This window comes from Anolis carolinensis, chromosome 2 (genome assembly GCF_035594765.1).
Source record: "Anolis carolinensis isolate JA03-04 chromosome 2, rAnoCar3.1.pri, whole genome shotgun sequence".
NCBI classification, from domain to species: domain Eukaryota; kingdom Metazoa; phylum Chordata; class Lepidosauria; order Squamata; family Dactyloidae; genus Anolis; species Anolis carolinensis.
Window position 1 is genome coordinate 135,703,084 of NC_085842.1, and position 12,886 is coordinate 135,715,969.

Sequence of the window (12,886 nt, forward strand, 5' to 3'; positions counted from 1 at the left end):
AATCCCAGGATATTAAGAAGATGAAAGAAACAGTATTGAAAAATCTCCAACTGTGGGATACTATACAAATAATGCATGCACCTTGGAGAAAAAGGCAAATCGAAAGCCAGCTGTTCACATCTAGCCTAAGCACCTCTTGCAGCTCCCTGTAGTGATACTAAAGCTCTTCAAAGTCGAAGGGTGCTATGGAAGCAGCTTCTCAAGCAACAAAGAAGAGATGTCATGGATATTAGTGCCCATCTTGTACTCTGAATAGCAGAGATAAAAGTTTAAAATGGAGATGAGAACCTGATTAGACTGCTCCTACAAGTGTTGGATGCTGAAGCATCCAGTCGGTGCAGTTCAGGACTAAAGATAGTAAAACAAAACAAAAAAACACCACAACTTGTGATTTGAACATTTAATCAGATCACATGTTCTTTGTGAGTACACTTTGGAATAAGGGGTTCAGTGAAGTCAACCTTTACTCACATGTCTTTCTGCTTTCTTTGGAAAGATTTGCCCCTCAGATTGTTAACTTGCTTACCACAAAGTCTGGACTATGTCTCAACCAACTGATGAAAGTACTAATTATTTCTGTGTCTTCCCCCTGCCCTTGTTCTCTTTGAAAACTCAAACTGTACAATAGAAACCATCACTAGCTCTCTGGAATTAGCATCCTGCATGGACATGGTCTCACTGATAAGACAAAATATTTCCAGTAACAGATCAAATTTTCTGAACCTTGCTAAGATGATTTTCTATAAAAACTTAACATTAACCAAATAAAATTAAGACACAATTGAAATCTGTCTTTTGTTATATTTGTTAATGGCTGAGACTGAAACAACGTACGAGTAGAGCTCCAATAGCTAGATTGGCTATTGGAATTTTAAAACCACATAAAGACCTATCTCTTCCGGCAGGCCCCCCAGCCAGTCTTTAAACATGAATTTTAAACTCATGTCATGTGCCCTCTGTCCTGTGTGATTAATGTGTATTTTACAGAAATGCTTTGATCTGTATCATTTATGGAACTGAATGCTAATGTGTGTTTGTAGAATTGTTGTAGTATTCGTGTGTTTTTAACTGTGCTATGACCCGCATCAAGCCATGGGGAGAGGCAGGTAAGAAATAAAATTATTATTATTAATTAGTAGTAGTAGTAGTAGTAGTAGTAGTAGTGAGAAGAATTAGCAGTGAGTACTACTTCTTGCTAGTGGTAGGGATTTACAATATGTCCCAGAAGGATTTTATAATTCATCCTAATTTAAAACACCATAACTTCATTAATTACATCAGCTGGAATTCTGCAGATTAACTTTCTTATTCTACTGGGACATAGTCATGTCTATGTAAATTAAGGTTATGGCTCCATTCCCACCTCAGAATTAAATCATGGCTGATGCACTAAATATTCAACCTGAGACTTGTTGAAAACAGCATTTTTACTCTAAATATTTTTCCAGGAATGGTTGTTAGTACAGTATATGCTATGGATCCCTGACCATATCTCCCCAGAATCCTCAAACCAGTGGAGCCAATAGATAACTTTTTATTGAAATCTTTATGCAACCATCCCAGTATGGGCTAGGAGATTTTAAGTTGCTGTTTATAAAAAGTAAGAATGAACATGTGTGAGAATGTACGAAGAAGAGCTACCAGCAGTTCCAGGATGGGTCAAGGACAGTCGGGTCTGGGGCACTGCAGAGGGATTGATAGTTTCTTCCATGTCGTTCAGTCCCAAAACTCCACAGAGGGGAAGGAAGGCTTCTCCCTCCAGATCATTGGCTCCTAAGGTGTCGTAATCGAAGACTGTGAGCAACAGGCATGACCCATCTTGTTGGCATTTTTCTGGAGGGACCAAACTGTAAGACAGACAAGGTACCTCTTAAGTACAGTTTGCCAAAAAAATTGTAACCCCCCAAATCTTTCAGCTATTAGTTTTTCCAAGTTCTTCTCATAACCACAATTACAAGGCAGACACGAAAGGTGCAAGATAATTTAGAACCACACCAATCAGGCGATTCCTACATGCTACAAGCAGTAACCTCAAGCCAGACTAACCAAAGGAAAAGTAGAAATTAACTACTAAGACCTGTGCTCCTCCAAAGATAATGTGGAAAATATAGAGGCTGCAGACAGGTAAGAAATTGTTCATACGTACAATTCAAAAACTTCATCAAAGAGAGGGTGGAGATTGTTTTTTATGCATTGAGTTGTCCGTGCCACGACCTCAGGGAACTCATGCCGAGGCTCCAAAGTGAGTTGGATGAAGGGATCACTTGAGCCTGGAAGAGTCAGGACATCAGAAGTTAGAAGCAAATAATGGAAGACATACCACTCCACCCTGGAACATTTGTTCCTCTGGGTGTAAAATGTGTTTCAAGATGACTTCTGGCTAGATCTTTTCTATTCCCACCATGAACTGTTTTGTCAGGTCATCTTTTTCAGATAACATGAATGGAGACCAAGAGTAACTAACATGGCCCAAACCTTCCAAGAAGCAAATTTCTCAGGCTGCTCAATCACAGAGGCTTGCCTCTACAAAACATATTAAAATAGTGCCTGGTTCCAGCTGTCTCAGCATTGTCTGCAATGGCTCTCTAGCAAATGGTCTTTCCTAGCCATGTTATTCAAAATCTTTTTAAAATGGAGCTACTAGGGACAGACTCTTGGACTTTCTGCACACAATCTGGATTTGGGTCAATTCCCCAGTCAGTGGCCATACTATATCTAGAGAACTTTGGCAATTATAATCCACAAAAAGACAATACCTGTCAGCAAATATGGAAAACAAAATATTGGAAATGCTCAACATACAAAAGGGGATTCCAAGGATTGCAGTAACCACCATACCACTACATTAATCTTCCATGTTAGCACAAGTGTTGCTCCAAATTCTAAAACAAAGACTTGTACATATATGGAGTGAGAAATGCCAGATGTCGAGAGGTTCAGTAAAGAAAGGCATTAGGATCAGGAATTTTATTGCACATGTATGTTGGGTAGTGGAGTGCCCCACAAAAATTTCTTTTGAGTCTTTCGTTGAAGAGACAGCAATAAAAGGGCTATTGTGAGTACGTTGAGCAGCGTGCCTGCTTTTGCTGGAAGACGTTATACTGTGTTTATGTCACCCACATGGCAGAGGAAAAGCTTCGACATGAATGTCTGAGCTTATGTCGTTTCTCTTCCAATGAAAAAGGAACAAAATGCTACAGTATCTTTTTCATAGTGTTGTTGATGTTGATGTATGTTGATGTTGATTTGAGGGCCATTAACTGTAGGATTCTGTTTGTGTATCACACACACATGCACACATATACAGAGGAAGTAAGCCACACGTTCCTTTCTGCCTGGCATAAGAGTGGATTGTGCAACAAACTGCTGGTGCAGATTTTTATTTATTTTATTCCATTTATATCCCAACATTCTCCCAGGATAGGATCCAAAGCAGCTTACAACGTTTTAAAATGAATTCTGATCTACAAAATATAAGCCAATTTCGATTTCTTTGCATTTAGGCTGATACAGAATCCAGGACAGGGCTGAGATAGAAGCATTTATGATTCTCAGTGGCTGGGGTCACTATGAGGCGATACCAAGAAAAAAATTTAGCCTTCATTGTCAGGTCACTTGCTCCTCTTTTTCCCAGACAAATTAATTGTTGCCTTTTGCTTGTAATTATGTTGCCGTTGTTAATCTTGTTAGGCTGTGATTATACTCAAGCCCTTAAGCAAAATGCACTGGGCTGATCAAGAGTATCCCAAAAGGCAGTTGTATATTAACTACAACAGGAAGCAATGCCAAAGGTTCAAGAAACTTGGGTCACTGGCAGAAAGGGACAGAGCATGTCCCTGCATAAGGTCCAAAGGCTCACTCACCATTGGAGTCTAGAGGAAGCAGATTGACAGCATTGAGTACTTCAATGTGCAGCTTTTGTTCTGAATGGCGGTAGAGGGCTTTAATGGTCACAGCTCCATATTTGTCAGGGTTAGCCTCCATCTAAGATGAAAAACAACCAGAGGAAGAGTCAAGAATAATGACCAGTCCTTGATGGTCCCAGTTTCTCTGTGCCGGAGATAGTAATCATGCAACTCCCAACAGCCACAACCAGCATATCCAATGGTGAAGAACACTGAGAGCTACAGTCCAGCAATACAATGTTCCCTATTTTTGCTCTATATTGTTTTGTAATCCGAGATCCCGCCTAGCATCAAAATTCCATTGTCAATATGCAATGTGTTTTTTCTTATCATGAGGGCCAATTCTGTTGTTCATTCATAACCCGGCTCACTAAAGTCATATACCTGCTGCTGGATTCGGGCACTGAAATACTTCTGAATAAGTCTTTTGCTGCTGGAAGAACAGAGGTCCAACTCTTTTTCCAGAGCCTATGAGAAAAATGTGTGTGGTTAGAACTGAAACAAATTGGCTAGCCTTTCTGTATGAGGAGAGAAAGAGGTACAGAAACACAGACATGTTATAATTGGGGTGCTTCCAACAAAGGGGCTTTTTAGGACTGCCCTGCTAGAAGTGTTCTACTATAAGCTGAAGATGGAATTGCAATTGACATTCAATAGGATTGGGAATTTTAAATGATATGGAGTCAGTTGGGGGCTCAGAGGAATCCTATAGACTGTGCCAGCCTGGAAACTCAGATAAAATAATAAGGAAAAAAAGCAGAAATAGATACAGACCCACATCCAATTTCTCTTATTTTGGAGAGGAAATGTTAGAGAGTCCTATGCCCTACTTTAATACAAAACCATTGCCCCTGGAACCTCAGGAGCATTCACAGGCAAGACAGATGAAGCAGGTAAAATAAATGAAAACAACCAATCTTGATGGATCAGAGGTCCCTAAGCTGCATAAACAGCCCCAAGGCTCCTGAACATCCTGGGTCACACTTTGCCTATTCATTTTCGACACTTTCTGAAGAGAATCCGGTCCTAAATGTCATGAGTTACTACTGCCGCGATGTATAATAATAGAGCGTGCTTTCCTTTCCCTGCCAGCCTTCTGCATCCCTGGAAAATCAACACCAGGGGGCTATCCAGCCTTTGGAGCAGGGGTTTGGACTGCATGGGGACTATTTGCAGGGAGGAGAATTCCTTACGTTCCAACCATGCAAATAGCCATGGCATGGCAGTCATTCACCCAGTTCCCGTAAGCCTGGCAAAAATTTGTTTCAGTGGTTGTTCAAATAGTATTGTTTGGTTAGTGAACAAGAAGCCAGAGGAGCAAGAAAGGAAGAAGATCTGTTTTCTTCAAGGGTACCATTGCCATCGTGCACCAGAGAGAACACCTTCAGCAACATCTTGTGAATGCCATGTACCTCCCCCACCCCAAAATACTCCACAGAGATTGCAGCACCTCACCATAAATGTGGTAGTATGAAGGGTATCCTTTGGCAGGCCACAGCCCTCGGCATGAAAACAGAGTTCCAAGCTCTACAGAAAGGAAGGCAAAAGAAAAAGATGAGCAACCCACGGCTAAAATTTATACTCTTTTTCTTCCTCTTTCCTTCACTTCCATACTCTCAAGTACCTGGAGGGCAAACTGCAATTTCCTGAAGTATCTCAAGTTGCTAGTTTTCTGTTTTGCAGCCCCTTTCAGCAGTTCCAGGGTGTGATTCCACAGCATCCCCAGGAGACTGAGTAGGGATGAAGGAAAACGGATTACCACCATGACCATATTCTAAGGTTCAACAGGTAGTCATACAAATTGAGATGGACAAGAAAAAAAAGCCAATATGGGTTATTAGCTTCCTCCCATCAGAATCTACACTCCTTAACTGTGATTTCAGTGGGGATGAGATTGTACAGCTGAAAGGAGATGCAAGAATGGGGAATGGAACATTCATTGTAAAAGTACAAAAGCTTACACCATAGACTTTCCAAGACTCATTGATCTAGAAGCAAAGTCATCAAATTTGGAACAGGGCCTGGGATAGTCACCCTAACAGACCTCTGGCTCATAAAGCATTTATATGACTATTCACAAAAGCTGTTCAGAACAATACAGAAAGCTTCCTCATACTCTTTGTGCCTGAATACTGCCTGTAATCGTCTCATGAATCCTGCCTATAATCACACCCCACCCCACACCCTTTTATTTGTATCAGGTTTGGTCCCAATAGCTAGAATTCAGGAATAAAGAAAAGATTCATCTGAGCACATATGGAATGGATATTATCATTGGATGTTATCAATTATGATTTCACAAGTAGAAAATCCAACTCTAGATGCAAAGGATGAAACAGGAAATGGAGACTGGGTTTGCTTTCTTAAATAAGAGGAAACAAACCAGAAAGTCACATACTGGGTGTGGAAATCCGTTAGATGTGGATTTCTTAGCTGATATTACTCATATTAAAAAATTGGGAACCCTGCTACTGTTTATCCATAACTATTTCATGTTGACCCCCAGGGCAAGACAACTCTTTACTCCTTCTCTGTCTCTGGGGCCCATTTGCTTTACTGCTCAATTGCCCTCCTCTCTTATCAGAAGCTTGCTCTTTATTTCCGCCTTGACCAGCATAAGAATGATATTCACAGAGGGAATCCTCCCATGATTCAAGAGAGAGGGAACCTTAGACCTCAAGATGTCTTGTCCTTCAATTCCCAGAAGCATCAGCCAATATGGTTAATGGGTAGAGAATTGTGGAAGTTCTGGTCCCAAAACACCACTGCTACAATTACTACGAGAATGCGCTCCTATTGACAGCTGTACAAATCCTACTTTACCTGCTATGGCAACATCAAGTGGAATCCTGGGATTTGTAGTTTAGGGAAGGATGTTTAGAATGTTCAGTTGAAGAGCTGCATTACTTCACTGAACAACAATACCCAGAATCTCACAGGATGTTACCATGGCAGTTGAAGTGGAATCCAGTTGAAAGGCCCCTGGCTTCCATTTGGATATAATTCAGTCCAGGAAATGTTCAACACCCACTGTCCTTGGCTCACCTGTTAAAATTCTCTTGGACCAGGTTTACATTTAGATATTGGAGCTCACATTCCAAGAATTTCATTAAAGGAATGATGCTCTAGAAAGAGACGGAGAATAAGATCAGGCAAAGCAGAGAAGACAGATCACTTACAGGCCCAGCCTTATGCAATTTGAATGGACCATTTTAGCAAATTCTGTCCATTAAGTGCCTTCTGTTGGTACTATACCCCCATGGCCAGCATAGCATTTAAATGCTTTTTTACTCTAGGTGTGCTGACCCATGCACTGATGAAATCTAACCCAGCTGCATAGCCACCATGTGGAATATGCAATGGTAAAATTCATGCACATACTTGTGCTTGAGTTGGCAAGAAGCTTTAAAAACACACAACCCACTGTGTGGAACACTGCAGGGATATATAATTTAAGTCAGCCTGAAAAGACCATTCAATTTGGACTCTACAGGAAAAGATTGCTAGCTTCCCCCTGTGGCCCTTTCTCACTCAAATCAGGAAAGAGAAAAGGCTGATTGTGTGGGATGTGCTCTGGTAGCAGTTCTACATCAAACCACACAAAAGTCCATAATATAAACTGAGTAACTAGCCTTGACCTATGTAGAATTACATAAACAACCAATCTATGCAGAACTACGGTATATATTTTTTAAAAGGACACAAGCAAATCTTAAAGCTGGTGACTAGAGGAAATATCCCAATGCCAAGTCTATTGCCATCATCTCAAAGCAGTGGCGGTAGCAATACAACTTGGGACAAAACAGATGCCTTTGTTATGCCCATGAATCACTGGTGTGATTTTTTTTTTTACATAAATAGAGATACCCACATTTTCTTCTTGATCAGCTCAGAAATGGCTTTAACTACTTGGTCAGTATCTTTCTTTGTGGCTACTGATAACAGCTTCCTGCCCCTCTTCTGTAGCTAGCTAATATCTCATGCCAAAGTCTAAAAACAGATTCCAAGACTCACATCCTCTGGGTCCTTGGAGTCACTGGAGGCTGACAATTCCTGGATGTGCCTGGCAATTCCAGCATCCAGCTGCCAAACAAATCATACAGGCTTCATATTACTAAGGGATACTTTGAATACATACAAATTGACATCAAACAGGATTACCAGCACTTCATGGGCTTCTATATAAAAACTGGGTTGGGTGGTTGGGCAGTTATTACAGAGCTTGGTAAAGTTACTTTTTTGGACTACACATTCCATATTTGAATCTGGGTGTTGTAGTCCAAAAGAGCACCTTTTTCTACTTCTGAACAGGGTGTTGCATTCTCAAAAACTCTGTGTATCCTCCCCCCCCCCTTTTTCTGGCTCCCCCATCATCAGCACCATTTAAGGCAGTGGTTCTCAACCTGTGGGCCCCCAGGTGTTTTGGCCTACAACTCCCAGAGATCCCAACCAGTTTACCAGCTGTTAGGATTCTGGGAGTTGAAGACCAAAACATCTGGGGACACACAGGTTAAGGACCACTCATCTAAGGGCTGTTGTCTCATTGCAATGACACTCTTTAAGCATACAGAAACATTGTGGTATTGGTGAATTTTTTCCATATCTTGGCTCAATAATTGTTCAGTGTAGGCACTTTGCTGATGCACATTCCTGCAGTCTTCTTCACAGTCTTGGTTCCTAGCCATGTCTGCCTTACCCAGCATATGTCCACTGTGGTGCCCCCCCCCTCCAGCTGCCATTGTAGTGTTCTCACAAGAGCTGCAAAACAGTGATATTAGATGCATTGACATTTTCCCTCCATCAATGGAAACAGATGATTCAATCCTGATTCAAGTGCAATGTGTTTACAGGACAGCCACAACGTCATGCAGCAATCCACATCAACAGGTGCTTTTAACTTGCCATAATTGAGCTTTAGCAGTCTTGTGTGATGAAGTCCTAAGAGCAGAGACTTTTTGGCTGATCTTCATGCAGCCCAAACAGTATCATCTGTGCACCAAAAAGACATATCAACTGATCTGGGGGACAAAGGACCTTGTGTGAAGAAAACAAATGCTAAGTAGCAGATACTCAAAGAAGAAAGGGGGGGGGGCAGACATAGCTAGGAACCAAGGGAATTACATCTTCAGGAAGAAGAGATGCCTTACTTGCCATCCTAAAGAGTCATGCAGTAGAGGATGATGTCCAGAAGTATCAACTGATGCAGCCCCTGGGACAGAGCTTACCAAGGTTAATTTTTTGGGCTGTAATTTTCAGAATCCCACAGCCAGCAGGCCACTGCCAATTATGATGGTGTGATTGGGAATGTTCTAGTCCAGTGGTTCTCAACCTGTGGGTCCCCAGATGTTTTGGCCTTCAACTCCTAGAAATCCTAACAGCTGGTAAACTGGCTGGGATTTCTGGGAATTGTAGGCCAAAACACCTGGGAACCCACAGGTTGAGAACCACTGTTCTAGTCCAAAGAGTAACTTCCCCAAGGTTTGCATAGGGAGCTTCAAAAATAGAGACATCCCTGGGAAGGAGAATATATTTGCTATTTTACTCATTTCTTTCTGCTTTGGACAAGGACATGGAAGCTTCCCATCCACAACCACCCTCTGTCCCAGATTCTGCAATACCGACAGCCTAGCCCACAGTCTTTCAAAAAAACTGCCAGAATGACAGAAGAATGCCTAGACTATGAGGTTACTTTTGTTCCCAGAGTCTGGACCACACTTCGGATCTCATTGTTGAGGCAGGTGACCGTAGCCTGAAGCTGGTGGTGAAGAGTGTTCTGGAATTGCTCCGGGGCAATAACTTCCCTGGTCTTCTGCTCCAGACGTGACCAGTCCAATTGAGAAGGCAACTTCAGAATCATTATGCGGAGCTGCTCAATGTCGTTCACCACAACACAAAGCTGTGAAGAAATTAGGGCGAGAAAAAGCAAATGAAGTAATACTTCAAAAGTCTCTCTTAAGCAAATGCTAGGCTTTATGTACCCTATAAGGATAAGATGGGCAGTTCATCTGTTTCTTTTTAGTATGGAAGATAATCTTACACCCCATACATATCTGTTTGAAGGGATAACCTCAGGATTCCTTGAACCCTTGTCAGAACATAACTCCACCACTCACCTTGTTGGCTGCTTCTCCCTCCTCACGTTGGTTTGATGACAATTCTTCAGCCCTTTGTTTGAGCAACCGGCAGTACATCAGAGCAATTTTACACATGTCCTAAGGAGTCAGAAAGGAGAAAGCTGAGGGTACTGTGGCTTGGTAAAAGGGAAGATATGCTTGACATACCAGAAAAACAGGATATCCATTAAGCCTTAAGGGATAGGAGTTTGAAATATTATATGAAAATTCATTTGAATGTGTTGCTTGGTTTGCTATGTTTGTATAATTATAGGGATACGTTGATGTCAGTTTTTAGCAGGAGATATATCTATCTATCTATCTATCTATCTATCTATCTATCTATCTCAAATGACTATGAAAATGATGGACTAATGGGCGGATGCAAATGAAAGTGACAAAGATGAATCTGCTTTCCCCACTGTCTACACACCTCAACAAATTTCACCATGATCATAAAGGCCTCTTCAGGATCTGGCCAGTCCAGCTGCTGCCAGGTCTTCACCATCTGAGCATAACATGTGGATAAGTCCACAGTGGATGTACTGTGCTTATTCATCTCCCCCAATGGCATAAGCTGAGCAGAAATTAAAAATTAAAAATATAGGAAACAATACAGTTTCAGGTGCAAAATTCACTTTTAAATGCTTCAATCATTTTGGTGCCTGAAGGTTAAGAAAGACAAATATCACTTAATCCAGAATGTTTCAGTAACATTAGCTTGATGCAAGTAACTATCAAGGTGTTGATTACGGGTTTTTTTTAAAAAAATGTAAACGTAGTATGCCCCTCTATTGAGACACAGGGGTGATAATAATAGTAATAATTCCCTTTAACTAAAGGACATAAAGCTAAAAGGTACCAGATCAGCAGATATTTCTGGCATTTAAATAAGCACAACAACAAATGCAACAGATCTGTGAATAAAAAGATGTGTCAATCACTTCTGGTTCTTCTTCATCCATGGAGTTTGTTTGCAGTGGCATAATCTAGAATTCCATTTTCATGTAACATACAAATTAAATAAAGAACAGAACAGATCTAAAATAGAGACATGACAGAGATGAAAGATATCCCTCAATTATTCTTCTTGCTCTTCCCATTAAGAGTGGGAAGACAGTCGGGGGAAAACCTAAGAGAGAAACAAGAGAGAGGCCACAATTATTTTTCCCCTTACCAGGGGTCCATTACCTGGTCTACTTGGACAGCCCTCTGAGTCCTTTCGAGGGCTATTGTGTATGCCTTCTGCAGCCATTTGGGGATGAGCTCCTTAAACCACTGGTGGAAATTTGCCAGTTCAAGAGGACTTTCTCTGAAGAAAAAAACAGAATTAGCTTTTACAGAACATAAGATATTCAAGAATAGGAAAACATTATTATTTAGCATAACCTTGGTCATTCCAGCCAGTTTTGCTCTACAGCAGTGGATCTCAACTCCCAGAAATCCTAACAGCTGGTAAACTGTGAGTTCTGGGAGTTACAGGCCAAAAAGCCTGGGTACCCACAGGTTGAGAACCACTGCTCTACAGGGATTGGTAATCCAAGTTGGATACAACAAAAAAGCCTTTTTCTACAAGTTCTTCCTCATGTGTCCACATACAAGTAAGTTCACAAAAATATGGTAGATGTGAGGACAGCTTTCACATACTGGATAAAATGTATGAAACAGTCCTTAGGTAAAGTGGGAAAAGTCTGGAGGCAAAGCTTTGCCTTCAGCTGGAGTTTATACCTGTTGCTCACAAAGTCCTTCAAACGGTAGAGTTCCTGCAGGCTGAGATAGAGCTGGAAAAGGCTCTCTGCTGTGAGCTGGGACACGCCGCTGTCAATCTCACTCAGTTGCTTCTGGACATAAAAAGAAACCTGTAGCCGGACAACAAGAACCATACACGAGTCAAGAAAAAGAAGTGGTGAATCTACAGTGAGCCTGCCCCTTCAGGAACTAAAATGCCATTCCTCTTAGCTTGGTAAATAGGCGCCCCTATGAATTGTGACTTGGGTTAACTTTGAAAACAGAAGCATAAAGAGAGTTGCTGTTTGAAAAAAACAGGGACACTAAGAAGCATCTTTGTAAGGGTAACCATCTGAATTGGACTTGCAGGATAAGTATTGCATGGCTTGCAACCAGGTTGTATAAGCAATGCTGCTACTCCAGACAAACACTGCTCACATGTTCAAGAGCAGCGCTGAACAGAAGAACTGCCATTGTCCTCTGCTCCCCTGGGGTGGAACCAAATTGTAGGAGTAGTAGTTATTGTTGTTTTTAAAATACTACCAATAACACTATGTAACAACATGATATTTGTTCCTGGGTTATAAATGTCATTTCCTAATGGGTTCTATCATAAAAACATGGACAAAGTTTTATTAAACTGCAAAAACTTCAATTTTTGCGGGACATCTTGCAGCACATTTTGCTATAGTTTTTCAATGAATATTTCATCAAGTCTCAACCAATTCAACATAGTTTGTGGCAGCCACAAAAATGAAGTTTCTGGAGTGTAACAACTACTTTCAAAATAATCACGGCACAATTAAGCAAGAATAACACTTTCAAACCAGGAACAGAACATTTTTCTAATTCTGTTACATAATGTAATGGGACCCAAGGTGCCTTACAAAGGTGTCACTACAGATTAAAGATATTATGAACATTAGCTATAGCGATATGTTGATAAATATACACATAAAAATACAATTAAAAACATCGAGTTAAAATATTTAATATTAATAAAAAGGAAATGTGTTTTAAAAGTCCACAAAGCAGCACAGAATACCATTAGAAACTCATGACAGTCAATTACAAAAAGCCTGATGGAACAGAGATGTTTTTACTTGCTGGTGAAAGAAAGCAAGGAGGGAGCTCTGCCTG

The 12,886-nt window shown here is 40.9% G+C and overlaps 1 protein-coding gene across 15 annotated transcripts in view; it reads right to left on the bottom strand.

The window, feature by feature from the left end:
* The window catches only part of unc13d (unc-13 homolog D), a 66,834-nt gene that overhangs the window by 4,324 nt on the left and 49,624 nt on the right, over window positions 1-12,886 (bottom strand). For 13 of the 15 annotated variants that reach the window (XM_062973970.1, XM_062973961.1, XM_062973962.1 and 10 more), the window contains 13 exons: window positions 11,747-11,877; window positions 11,210-11,330; window positions 10,452-10,595; window positions 10,019-10,117; window positions 9,595-9,801; window positions 7,920-7,988; window positions 6,951-7,030; window positions 5,530-5,635; window positions 5,361-5,432; window positions 4,290-4,373; window positions 3,864-3,984; window positions 2,147-2,270; window positions 1,642-1,847 (listed from right to left, as the gene is read on the bottom strand). In XM_062973970.1, the coding sequence (XP_062830040.1) occupies window positions 1,642-1,847; window positions 2,147-2,270; window positions 3,864-3,984; window positions 4,290-4,373; window positions 5,361-5,432; window positions 5,530-5,635; window positions 6,951-7,030; window positions 7,920-7,988; window positions 9,595-9,801; window positions 10,019-10,117; window positions 10,452-10,595; window positions 11,210-11,330; window positions 11,747-11,877 (1,564 nt within the window). Of the gene's footprint in view, window positions 1-81; window positions 249-1,641; window positions 1,848-2,146; window positions 2,271-3,863; window positions 3,985-4,289; window positions 4,374-5,360; window positions 5,433-5,529; window positions 5,636-6,950; window positions 7,031-7,919; window positions 7,989-9,594; window positions 9,802-10,018; window positions 10,118-10,451; window positions 10,596-11,209; window positions 11,331-11,746; window positions 11,878-12,886 lie in introns of all 15 variants that reach the window. The other 2 variants (XR_010003876.1, XM_062973973.1) reach the window with 2 other exon arrangements.